The sequence below is a fragment of the Lissotriton helveticus genome, chromosome 7 (genome assembly GCF_964261635.1).
Source record: "Lissotriton helveticus chromosome 7, aLisHel1.1, whole genome shotgun sequence".
NCBI classification, from domain to species: Eukaryota; Metazoa; Chordata; class Amphibia; order Caudata; family Salamandridae; genus Lissotriton; species Lissotriton helveticus.
Window position 1 is genome coordinate 553,406,913 of NC_136068.1, and position 13,164 is coordinate 553,420,076.

The following is a 13,164-nucleotide window of genomic DNA, read 5'->3' on the forward strand; positions in this document are numbered from 1 at the left end:
GACATGGCTAGAAGTCCTTCCGGTGGCCAAGAAAGGAGCGAAAGGCGGACTAGGGCTAGCGGGGGCCAATGATGGGTCCAATGAAGCTGCGGTTTATTGGATGTTTGAAAATTCACAACTCCAGAACCGTTTGGTGTATATTTTCGTCATTGAGGTGTCTTTTTAAATATAAAAATACAACTTATCTTTATTAATTTGTGTTGGAGTTTTCATGTGGTGCCTTTTATTCTTATTTTACTGTTTTGGGCTTCTTTATGCTTTACACTTGTTCCTTTCATAAAGCCTGACTGCTCAGAGCCCTAGCTACCCAAAACGGAGCTATGGTTTTAACAAAAAACCTGTCTGAACCTGATACAGAATTGTGTCTTTACCACAGAGTGAGATCTCACAACCAGATCATATAATAAGCCACTTTCCTCACAGTGATGGAGATGATTGCTGGTGTTTTTATTCTGTTGTAATTTAATGCTCCTGAATTGCAATGTGGCATTGTGATGTAAAGTGGTTGTTGTGTTGAGTTCTGTACTACTTTGCTGTCCTGTCCTCTGTTATGTTTTAACAGTTTTATTATGTTACTTTGTGTTTGTTATTATGTTGTGTTTGGCTCTTCCAGCCAAAACTGTGGCAGAGTGCTTGACTTAAATTAGCACTTACAGTATCAATTTATATAATAATGCCTATGGCCTCTGCCACAGTTTGGGCTGACTGATGTATTTATTAGTGGAAGGGCTGGAACAGCCCAGAAGTATTTTATACCCTTATATAGTGGTAAATAGTTGCTTGTCATAGGAACTTGACAGGCATGTGCTGCTTTTGGCTTTTGTTGACATCTCTAAAGTATTTAACAGGGCGCAGCATCATTACATAATGTGAAGGAAAATAACACCACAACATAACAGGTCACACCGCAACAAAACATTAAAAACAGTACATCTCACCAACAAAATGCAATAAAGTAGTGCAAAACACAACAGAATAAAATCCTGCTCACGGCACCAAAGTGCAGTACAAAAAATAGAAACAAATGTTCTTGTCACACATTACAACATCCAACAAATCTGCTTTCACAGTACAGTGGTAAAAGATACATAGATAAAACACCTGCCTACCTTTGAATGAGAAAATGAGAAAATGTAAAAGCTCGATGTGAAAATATTTTATGATAACACGTGGGAAGTGCCGAATAAGAGGTTCACCATCTATATTTGTATGCACATCTGTGGTCAACATCATACATGGTTTTAAACAAATTATGCTTATCTGGGAGCTGTTGCAGACAGTATTTATCAAATATTTTTCTGTAGGTTCATGCAAGAAAGAGTCAACAAGTGCTAATAAACAGTATATGCTAGATGTGTATATATATTTGTTTATTAAAAAACCCACTGTTTTCTATATAAACCAGATACAATATAATGGTACCTATATGTGCTAAAATGGCAATTTAGCCAACAAATTGTGAAAAAAGGCCTTTTATCACATTTTATTGTTCGTGTTTTGCTTTTATCTGGGAAGTGTCTGTAAACACATTGCAGCTTCTTCCCAGTGACCTTCAAAATAGAAGCCTCAGTCCACTAGACCACAGAGCGCAATACCGTGAACTATAAAGCCACGACCATATGCTAATTTGTTAGTCGTAAAAATCCTCCAATTTGTACAGCTCAGAGGCGTAATACAGGCCCCTGTGACCCCAGCAATACGGAGGGAGGGGCAACATTTCAAAAACCCTCAACCTCTCAGAGGCTACCATTCAACCCAAGACCAATACATATCTCTGAGATACTGGAGTTTCCGGGGCCCCTCCTTGCATTCTGAAGGGGGGGGGAGAGGGCTCATCATTTTACATTACACCATAGCCATAATATGTCGGAGGAAATTCCACTGGCAAATTCTCTGCCACATTGTCACTTCTTTTATAATTCAGCAATTTTTCCATTACCGCCCAATTAATAACAGGCCCACACATTTAATAGGACCCTGATTTGATTTGATTTGATTTCTCCATTTCTAAAGCGCGCGAATGCCCGGAGGCGTCTTGGCGCTATGATTTGTCCATTGTCCTGAGCAGGTCTGTGGTTAGCGTAATTTATACACAGAATAGCCATGTTTTAATTTTCTTTCTGAATATTTCCAATGTTGGGCTGTTTTTTATATCCAGTGGTAGTAGATTCCAAGTCCGTGCTGCATGAACTAGGAAACTTCTTCCTCCCCAGTTTGATCGCTTAAACTTGGGAATCGCTATCAGATTTTGTTGTCCAGATCTGAGTAGCCTAGAAGGTTCGTAATGTTTTAGGTGCATTTTCAGGAAGTGTGGTCCTTTACCCTGCAATGCCTTGTATGTCAGGCATAAAGACTTGAACTTGACTCTTTTAGCCACTGGAAGCCAATGTAATGACTCCAGTTTATGGCTAATAGGTTGGAACTTCGGAATTTCCAGTATTAGTCGGGCTGCCGCATTCTGTAGTCGTTGCATTTTTTGCGTAATTTTTACTCTGGCTCCCGTATATAGCGCGTTTCCGTAGTCCAGTCGCGACAATGCAAGAGCAGTCACCACCGTTTTACGAGTGTCTTGGGGGAGATACGGAAGTATCTTTCTTATCATTTTTAAAATCATCCAGAAAGACGAAGCTAGCTTGTTTACTTGTGCTTCGTATGCTAATTTTGTGTCGACCATGAATCCTAATGATATCTTGATTTTTTTTTTGCCGTCATACCCTAATGTGATTTTTTTTATTTTACTCTGCAATAAAGGAGGCCAACTTAGTGAAATGAGGTTGTTGTAATTTTGTTTTGAGTGGCATACTTTTAAAGCAGCACATGGCATAATCATTGTTAAAAGCTCCTATTTGGAAGGTGACTCTCAAGCAAGGCCAGTGCACTATTGTGACCTTATGCTGCCACTTAGAGAGGGCTGAGGAGGCTGCCAACTACACCTACACTGGTGAATTTAGCAGGAACATGACATGTGCCATAATCATGAAGTATTCTCTGGTGGGTATTACTAATACTGCAGGAACCCACACTTGGTCTCATAGCCATAGGATTGAATCCTCGCCGGTTTGCTCATTCTTTCATTCTTTCAAGGTTCATAAAGTTAGTTTGCAAATACTCATTATATTATTTAGATCTGTTCAGGAATGGCATACATATGTGTGGGAAAAGTGGATTGTTAGTTGGGGTGGTTGTGAGATCTCACCAAATAATAATGTCACTAATCAGTATCAGGTCCAGTTAGGTTTCTTTAAATCAAATCTCAGGTCAGTCCTGGGTAACTGGCATAGAGCAGTCAGACGTACTCAAAGGAACACAAGTGTAGAGCATTTACCAGAATCATAACATTTAATAAGTCAGAGACAATACACAATAACATTCCCATACTAATTTACAAAAATTATACATATTTTAGTCTTTAAATAGAGACAACTAAAATCAGATGAAGGAAACAGGAGTTAAGATTGTTGCAAGGTTCTCCTAAATCACTCCTTTTCACTCCAAAATATTCTGAAACCTTTTCAAAAGTTGGCAAATAACTGCTTTTCACTCTCAGCCATAGCCAATCAGTCTTGAACGCTAGTATCTAAGACAACGTCAAAGTTTCATGTCAACCATGATGGAAGTCGGGGTTGGATGCTGGTTCGGGTAGGTCCCGGTCAAGATTTTACCTTCACACAATGTTTCTGTTCTTTTTATCGTTGACAGCGAGGGTGGCAAGGTCCATCTGCAGCTTGATGCCAGAATTGGGCTTCACATCGAAGGACAGGCGAAGTCCAGTGTTCTAGTGAAAAGGCTTGGTTCTCATAGGCATTCGAGGCTACTCACATACCAGCAAGTAGCATGAGTCTATGAGCCTCAGACTCTGTGCCAAAAAAGCCGCAGTTCTTTGGGCATAAAAAATATTCATTCTAGCGCTAGCAAATGGTCCACCACCTGAGAGGCACCTCTTGGGAGCTAGAACTCAATCTCTCAGTTTCACCAGCGGTGTCCAGGGCATGTCCAGTGGAAACTGGTCAACTAGACACTTTGCAGGTACAGATTTTTTTGTTTTAGTCCTGTCTTGGTTCAGCAGGTGCAACTTTTCTAAGTCCATGGGTTCAGTGGGTATATTCTTTCTTCTGTTCTTTCTGAGGTCAACAGTGTTCTGGGGCTGGAATCCACTAGTTCCACTTTTAAGCCAAATTCGAGTTTGTGGGTGAAGAGGACTCCCTAGCCAATGGATCTACCATCTCCGTGGGGTATCTCTACCCATTCTTACAGCATTTCCTGTGTGGCTGCACTAAACTTTCCCGTAGTGCATCTCTCTGCCCCAAATCCAAGAAGTTGGGACCCTTCTCCCCTGGGTCAGAATCATGGGCACACTCCTCACGTGTGTCCAGTATAGTGAGCACCTCTCCTTAAAAAACAGTTCTGCAATGGGTTCCCTGTTTGGAAGTGATGCTAGCCTATCTACCTTCACAGTGGGAAGGGTCGGCTGCTGTATGACTTGCATTTGCATTTCAGAAACACAAACTCCTTTAAAATTGGGCCATCTGTGGCCACAGCTTTCTGGCCATCCTGACACCAAAAGTCATCTTGTTACCCATTCTGCGAATATATAACACCTCATGGCAGGAGGACATCAGACGGTCTCTGTTGACATCTGTTGTAGTTAATCAGAAACAGCCACTAGAACTTTTAAACTTTCTAAAGGCACTTTTGCATTCAATGTTGCTTTAAATTCGAATTCAGCAATAAGTCAGGTTTTAATGTAACAAATATTTTGATACATTGAAGTACTATATTTTGTGGTCAAAATGGAAGTTAACAACTAACAGTTGGCTGGTGTAACCCCATTTTACACAATGGGAGCAACGACCTGGCTACAGTCAAAATGATAATTACAAGCTGTCAGGACATGTAAAACATAAAAGAAACATTTCCATTCTTTTTAATGTTTAGTAGCCTGCCTTATCGCTTCTAAGGTCTTCTCTAAGGGTGACTCATAAATAATATATTGACAAGTTTGGATCTTGCGAAAAGGTTTAGTTTGTCAGTTGTGCTGGCAATTTAAATGCTGACTGAATAAGCTGAGATGGCAAACCTAGACCCATGTTTCACTTTGTCACAGCAGACTTGGCATAATCAGTGTTGCAGTGCACTAATGGCATGTAACTTACATGTCCTAGGGACACCTTTTACCACATCACTTTATATGCCTTATGTCAATCTGGTATTAGCCAATGCACAAACACACTTTGAGGGGTCAGAGAGCATGCACTGGGGCCTGGTCAGCAGGGCCCAGTGTACTTCAGAGTCTGAAAACCAGCAGCCTCAGTTCAAAGACTTGGGGGATGATCATGCAAAAAGATCCTTGTCCTTACATTATGTGGCATATATTTGCTGTACATGTATTTCCTACACATTCCCACCACTGTGCGCTGCAAATAAATGTGAAAAACATAAAATAATGCTATAATACTGTTAGCACAGTCTAGTCACTAGTTATGTGTGCATAATGCTACACCTGGAAGTCATACTGAAATGTGATGTTCTTATGGAACCTAAATGAGATTTTGCTTAGTTTGCTCTGATACATGTGGAACTGTCAGAATAGATAGGCTTTGGTGCTCCATTTTGACATGGCTTTTAAGACTCTTTTGTTGTTCTTCTGAAGAAATTGAGGCTTGATGCCTCAATGCATATATGCCTTTATGACTGTAAAGTCTACATGCAGCCAATGTTTGGGTATGACATATGTAATTGATGTGATGGTAGATGGGTGTTCCCTCAATCTACTCACTGCACTCAACTCCACCTCTAATTTCTGAGAGTCAACAAATCATTCATGTGTCTGAGAAAGGATAAACCATTTGAATAATTACCTGCTCGCCTTTAATATCCCCAGTCTGCTGCCACTGTCCCTCTCTGGAACTAGGACTGAACACCAGCACTCTCCCCTGGTGGTTATACCTGGGAGCTCCAATAACATAGCGGTTCATGCCTCCCTGCTTTACCAGCTGAACGGAATATCCTAAGGCAAAAGAAATTAGGTCAGAATTATGGGGGTTCTTGGTTCAATTGTTAGGCTCTTTGGCAACAGAAATCTGAATCCCCAGAAAGCCAATTATTTGGACGCGTTCATAATAAAAAATCATTGCGTTAGTGGTAACATTCTTCTTGACCCAAGTTAATACAGTTATAGTCCTACTAATTTATTAATTGAATAATGCCTAGTCCTAGCAAACACACCCAGTGGCGGAGGGTGAACTGTGAAAGGGATGAGGCGTAATACTTGCCTAAAACAACCTGGGGACAAATAGCACATTGAGTCCCAGTTTTCACAAAAACCTGTTAAAAATCAAAATTGTCCATTTTCTCCAGGGCCGGACTAGCGGTAGCGGGCACCGGGCGTTTCCCGCCGTGGGATGCCATGGTGGGGGGGCTGGTTTTGGGCTCCTGGGGTCCGTTTTTGTTCCCGGGGTCCGGTAATATCAGCACCCTGTAACAAAATTGGCCAAAACTGGCCCTAGCAAATAGCTCTGCCGCACCCCCCCCCTCAAGGGAGCCGGTCGAGCAGTTTTTTTTTTTTATAATTGTTTTTATAATTGTTTTTATTGTTGCAGAAACCAGGAGAATATGCACCGTCATTTTGTCACTACGCGGCATCAACATTCTGCCGATGACAGCCACTTATGCAACTTTTCAAATAAGCAGTTTCTTTTTACAACTTAACCATAAACAGGGTCTCGACAATTGTCAGTTTGCAGAATAATATGTAACATTCTCGCTTGAGTATAGGTTTCCCTAGGCATTTAATATTGTACATTACCCGACTGAAATCATCCTCGTACCTTTTCATCAGGCTCAAACATCCCGCCTCCCCCTATGTCCCTTATTCCACCCCTATTCCTCCCTTTCATGTTAACTCCCCCTCGTCTCCTTCACTATCAGTCTCTTCATCTTCGGGTAGTGGCTCACATATCTCCCCCCTATATACATTCCACGGTGACCATATTTTATTCCATTTTCGTGGGTTGAGCCTCTGTTGGTAAACTGCCCTTTCAGTAATCATTAGCATGTCCATGTTTCTACTCCATTGAGTCAGGGTCGGGGTAGTGCGCGCTCCCCAGTTCAGTGCTATGTCACGTTTCGCCAACATCATCCCAATGATTACCCATCCCTTCCCATGTAGTGTGAGGTCTGTCGGATTCCATACATTCAGCAGGCATACTCTGGGATCAGGGATCACTGGGGTGTTCAAGGTCTGGCCCATTGTGCGTGTAATTCTCCGCCAGTAACCCTGGATAGTTGGGCATTCCCACAACGTATGGAACAGCGTACCCTCCTCCCCACAATTTCTCAGACAGTAGGGGTGCTCAGCCCTCCCGATCCTGTGCAGTGTCGTGCGGGTGTAGTAGACCCTATGTAGGACCTTAAATTGTACTAGTCGAAAGCGTGTGGATATACCCGCCTCCTTGGGCGATGCCAGTGCTGCATTCCAGTCCGCCTCATCCAGATCCCCAACCTCTGCCTCCCAACGTTCTTTCAGTTTTACCAGTGGGTCTGGCAAGTTATTGATCAGCTTGCGGTATGTGAGTGAGGTAGCACTTGCTTCCATGTAGTCCGTCAGAAGCCGGTCCTCTAACGGAGCCGATTCTGGGATCGCGGTGCCCGGCTCCACCACAGACAGGAGCGCATGTCTGATCTGTATATATCTGTATGTTTCAGTTATCCCCATCTCGTATTGTTCCCTCAGGGCCGCGAAGGAGATCACCCCCTCCCCTGTCCACATGTCCCCCACTGTGGAGATCCCAATGTCGTCCCATTGGTCAAACCCCTTACTACGCCGCAAGTTACCCAGACTCTTGGCATCCCACAGTGGCGTTAGCTTGGTAATCACTCCCTCCCATCCCAGTCGCCTCTGAGCTTTATGCCACAGAGTCACCGTGTGTTTGGTCGGGCCTATCAACTTCGTTAACAAACTTTTATTATATAACGGGGCTAGCAGAGTGTTGAGGCCTAGTTGCCTCCTGTCAGCCATGTACGCGGGATCGTTCTGTGGCGCATGTAGCCACTGATTAATCACCTTAAGGTGCGCTGCCCAGTAGTACAATTCAAGGTGTGGGAACGCTATCCCCCCGCTGTACCAGTCCCTTACCAGTTTCGCATGCGCGACCCTGGCCGGTTTATCTCCCCACAGTAGGCCTGATACTTGCGCCGCTACCTGTTTGAAAAATGTTGGTGGAACAATTGCCGGCATGTTTTCCAGGGCATACAGAAAGCGTGGCAGTGCCATCATTTTGAAAAGCGCCGCCCTGCCTAGCAATGTCAACGGGAGGGACTTCCAGTGTCGCACATCTGCCTTAAACCTATCTAGCAATGGCTTTAGGTTCATGTCTAGGAAGGTCGCATGTTCCCGGGTGATGTAGATCCCCAGGTACTTGAAGGAGAGGGGTTCTATCAGCAACGGGCAGTCTGCCGTCAGGGGCGGTGGGGTGCCATTCAGCATGTAGAGTACTGATTTCGACCAGTTAATTTTATATCCCGATGCCGCGCCATGTCTCTCGCATAAGGCCAGTAGGACCGGCACCCCTTGCTCGAGGTCTGTGAGGTAGACCAACATGTCGTCGGCGTACAGGGAGACCCTGTCTTCCCAATCGCCTCCCCACTGAATGCCCTTCAGCAGCTGTGTGGTCCTGATGACTGTCGCCAAGGGTTCCAAAACTAGGGCGAATAACAACGGCGAGAGTGGGCAACCCTGCCTCGTGCCTCTCGCTAGCGGGAACTCTCTCGATATGTGGCCATTGGCCGTCACTCGTGCCACGGGTTCAGTATACAGTAGCCTGACCCACGATATGAATGTCGTGCCGAAACCCATGTGTGCCAGGACCGCCAGGAGATAGTTCCACTCCACCATGTCAAACGCCATCCTGGCATCCAAGGAGAGCACCGCCGCTTGTTCCTCCAGCAGTGGAGCGCGTGCCATTACACCGTGAAGCCGGCGAAGGTTCATTGCCGTACTCCTGTGCGGCATAAACCCCGATTGGTCCGGGTGTATCAGGTGCGCCAGCTGCGGCAGCAACCTATTGGCTAACAGTTTCGCCAGGATTTTACTCTCCGCGTTAAGGAGAGATATCGGGCGATATGATCCGCAGTCTTCCGGTGGTTTACCAGGTTTTGGTATCGCTATTATGGTGGCCGTACGCTGATCGGGTGGTAGCCGCCCCTCCCCCAGACACTCTTTGTACATTCGGAGTAAGGGCGTAGATAACGTCTCCGCCATGGTTTTGTACCACTCAATCGGCACCCCATTGGGGCCGAGCGCCTTCCCTGAGTGTAGTGCCGCTATCGCCGCCTGTATCTCCTCTGTTGTCAGGTCCGAGTCTAGCTCGTCCCTTTTATCCTGCGGTAAAGTATTAGTATGTACGCCCTCTAGTGACCCCACTGCTATTTCTTGGGTAACTACGAATTCAGGGGAGTATACCGATCGGAAATATTCCGCCAGTACCTCCACTATCCTGGATGGGCTGGTCTGCATCACTCCGTCAGGGTCCCTCAGCTGCAGAATGGCCTTTTGCCCCCCCCTTTTCTTCTCTAGCCAGGCCAACAGTTTTCCGGCCTTATCGCCCACGTCGTACACCCTGTTCGTTGTTGCAGCCATTGCGTCCGCTGCTCTGCGGCGCTCATGGTCTGCGTGACTCTGTTGACACAGCCGGAGCACGTGCCGCGTGTGGTCGGTCGGGTCTCTCTCAAGATTTTGTGTGGCCTTTTCCAGTCGGTCCTCCAAGTCTAGCAGAGTCCGACGCTTCGTGCGTTTATGGTGTGTTATAGCGGAGACAGCCTGCCCTCGCAGGACTGTCTTGTAGGCTTCCCACAAGGTGGTGTGTGAGCGCACTGACCCTGTATTCTCAGCAAAGTAGGACTTAGTGCCCCTTTTTAGTGTTTTGGCTACTGATGGCTCGTGAAGGTAGCATGGGTAGATAGGGTAGATGCGTTTGCGTGCATGTTCATGACTGGAAAGTGCCATTGTCAGTGGGGAGTGATCTGAGATCCCTCGTGGACGGATTCGAACTTCGGCTACAGTGAGGAGGCCCCCCCCCATTGTGAGGAGATAATCAATTCTTGATAAGCTGTCATGAACCGCCGAGTAATATGTGTACTGACGGTCCCCCGGGTGAGACTGCCTCCATACATCCACCAACCCCTGTGCCTCCATGAATTCATGCAGTCGGGAGGGCCCCGGTGTTTGTGTGCGCACCGGGAAGCGGTCCATCGTGTTATGTGCCACTGCATTAAAGTCGCCCCCTATGATGAGGTCCCCTCCCGGCAGTTCCAGTAGGAAGTTCCCCAGCTCCGGGAGAGCCGTGGTATGCAGTGCCGGTGGGACATAGACTGACACCACATTAAGCGGTCTCCCCTCCCACCTCCCGTGTATCGCAGCAAAGCGACCCTGTGTATCGATTTTAGTGGATTGGACTATGAATTTTGACGTACGGTGCATTAAGATCCCCGTACCACGGGACCCTTTGGTAAATTCAGAGTGCACCACCATGCTGTACCCCTTTCTATCCAGGGCCCGTGTCGCTGTGCCCGTTAAATGTGTTTCCTGCAATAAAACCAGAGCAGGATTCAGTCTCTTTATGCCCTGTATCACTAACCCTCTCTTTATTTTATCTCCTAGGCCCCTTACATTCCAAGACATAATGTTCAGCGGGATTGCCTGCCCCATAGTATCATCTCCTCCCACCATGATTGGACTGATAGTGAGTCTGCACGCCGTGCCATGGTACCTGTACCCTACACGCTTGCGCCCTGCTTATTGTGTCCTGACCCTGGAAACTAACCAAAACCCCAACTATTCCCCTCACCCCAACTCCCCCCCTCCCTGCCCTCTTGCTCAACGGACTACGAACTGCCCGCCCCCCCAACTTAGCAGAGTGCCTGATCCCCCCCCATAACATAGTACTTGCTCGCTGGGGCGAAGGACTCTCCGCAGTCGGCGGCCTCCTTCTTGTTCGCGGAGGCCCTCTGCCCAGTGTCCACAGCGGCATTCTCGGTCTGCGGTGATCACTGTCCAATTGTTCAGGTTCCGGGGCTTACTGCTCTCCCTCATTGTCCCCCTCTGGAATACCGCTCAGAGGTGACAACGACTCTTCTTCTCCCCCTATCGGCTGCGGGCCCCGCTGTGACCCACCATTGCGGTGTTTAGACTGTCTGTTTGATCGACGAGGGGCACCTGCCGTCCGCCAGCCCTCCAGCCAATCCTGTGCAGCCTCCGGGGTATCGAAAAACCAAGTCTTATTGCCGTCCACCACCCGAAGTTTGGCTGGGAAGAGCATCGAATACGGGAATTCCCTGGCGCGAAGTTCTTTTTTGACCTCGAAGAATGTTCTCCTCCTCCTCGCGACCTCCGCCGTGTAGTCCGGAAAAAAGGCAATCGTTGCGTTTTGAATCTTGATGGGGGGTGAGGTCCTCGCTGCCTGTAGAATGACATCACGATCCCTGAAATTAAAGAGCCGTGCTACGATCGGCCTGGGGTTGGCTCCCGTTTGACGGCGGCCACCAGGGACCCTATGGGCCCTCTCCACAGTGAAGAAGTTCGAGAGTCCCTTAGGTTGTAGGTGCTGCTTGATTAAGTTCTCAACATACAAATCCATTGTCCTCGTGTCTTCCGATTCTGGCACACCTATTATACGGACGTTGTTCCGCCTCGAGCGCCCTTCTTGGTCATCGAGCTTATCTCTCAGTTCCTTATTCTCCTTTGAGATACGTTCCATCGTAATCTGTAGCTCTGAAACATCCTCCACCAGGGCTTTCGTCACAACTTCCATGTTATTCACCTTCTCCGTCATCTTGTGGAAATCCGCCCGGATCAGCGTGATTTCGGTTGAAATGGTCCCCACCGTCGCTTGTACCTGAGTGAGAGCGCGCATGACGTCATCCAGGGTAGCCTTTTTGCCTCCCGTTGCCTCCACTAACTTGCCCCCCTGTGATCTGGCGTCCGGAGGGGGGGTGCCTGGTTTCTCATACGCGAAGCGGTCCAGGCGAGACTGCGTCGCGTTGTTTTTCAGCCCCTTGCCGGCCATCTTGGTCGTGGAGCTTCTTACGTCGAGTTCTGTCTGTTAACTCCCGGTTCTGTATACTGTTCTGGGGCAACCCGCCTTCCGGGAATAACCGGTCCACAGCCTACTCTCCGCCGTGGCTCCGGGCGCCCCGGCCTGTTATCCCCCGGCTCGTCGTAGGCTCCACGACGTCCCTGCGTGTGAACCCCCTGGTCCGCTGTGTGTGTGGCCGATGCACTGTGAGTTGCCCCCTCGGGTGGTACGGGACTATTATCTGGCTATGGGTGCGCACCTGCAGCGCCCCCCCCAACGCCCGTCGCTGTATGTCTCTGCCTCGCCCCCCGCTGCCTCCGTGGGGCGATCGACACTTCCTGGTATCTCTGTCCGTGTTTGGGGAGTAGAGTTTATGTGGGCTACTCGGTATGTCACTTAGGCCTCAGTGCCCGCCTGTGCCCGCCACACTCACTGTGCGCCTTCCCTCGTCGGTCTCCAGCACCCGACCGGCCACTGGGTCCCCGCCGGGTCCACAAGATGGCGGGCCCCGGATCTGAGTCTTCCGCTCCGGGCGATCCCGCCCGTCTCCTCCTGTCGTCTGCACCGCCCCCCGCCACTCAGCGCAGGGGCGCCTGGTGTCGCGCTCGGATCTCCCGGAGCCCGCGAAGCTCCGCTGGACGTCTGTGGGTCGCTCCACCGATGCCGTCGCGGGCGGTCGTTTCCGGCGGCTCTCTGCCCAGGTCGACTCACTTCCTGTCGGCTCGCCAGTTCGGGCAGGTCCCCGGCTCAGGATCTTCACAGGGGCCCACTCTGGGTCTGCTCGAACTCGCCTCTCCGGTCCCGGATTTTGTCCCCGCTTCGCCGTACCTCTGCCGCCCGGTCCTGGGCATCAGTACCTTCCCGCATGGGAAATAAGTGTGCGGATCACTGGTCGGATATCCTTGGAGGCCGCTTCAGCTGCGGAGCTCTCCCTCTAAGCTGCCGCCATCGTCGGCTGCTGGCCACGCCCCCGAGCAGTTTGCAGGGGCCAGTTTTGGTTCCCAGTCCGGCCCTGATTTTGCCACGGTCACCATACACATACCGCCCCATTATGTCAAAAATGATGTATAATATTCCAGTACCAGAATTTTGC

The 13,164-nt window shown here is 48.3% G+C and overlaps 1 protein-coding gene across 1 annotated transcript in view; it reads right to left on the reverse strand.

Moving 5' to 3' along the window:
• The window catches only part of LOC144768737 (integrin alpha-M-like), a 364,452-nt gene that overhangs the window by 204,513 nt on the left and 146,775 nt on the right, over positions 1-13,164 (reverse strand). The window contains exon 12 of the mRNA XM_078652620.1: positions 5,859-6,007. Coding sequence (XP_078508746.1) covers positions 5,859-6,007 — 149 coding nt within the window. The remainder of the gene's footprint in view (positions 1-5,858; positions 6,008-13,164) is intronic.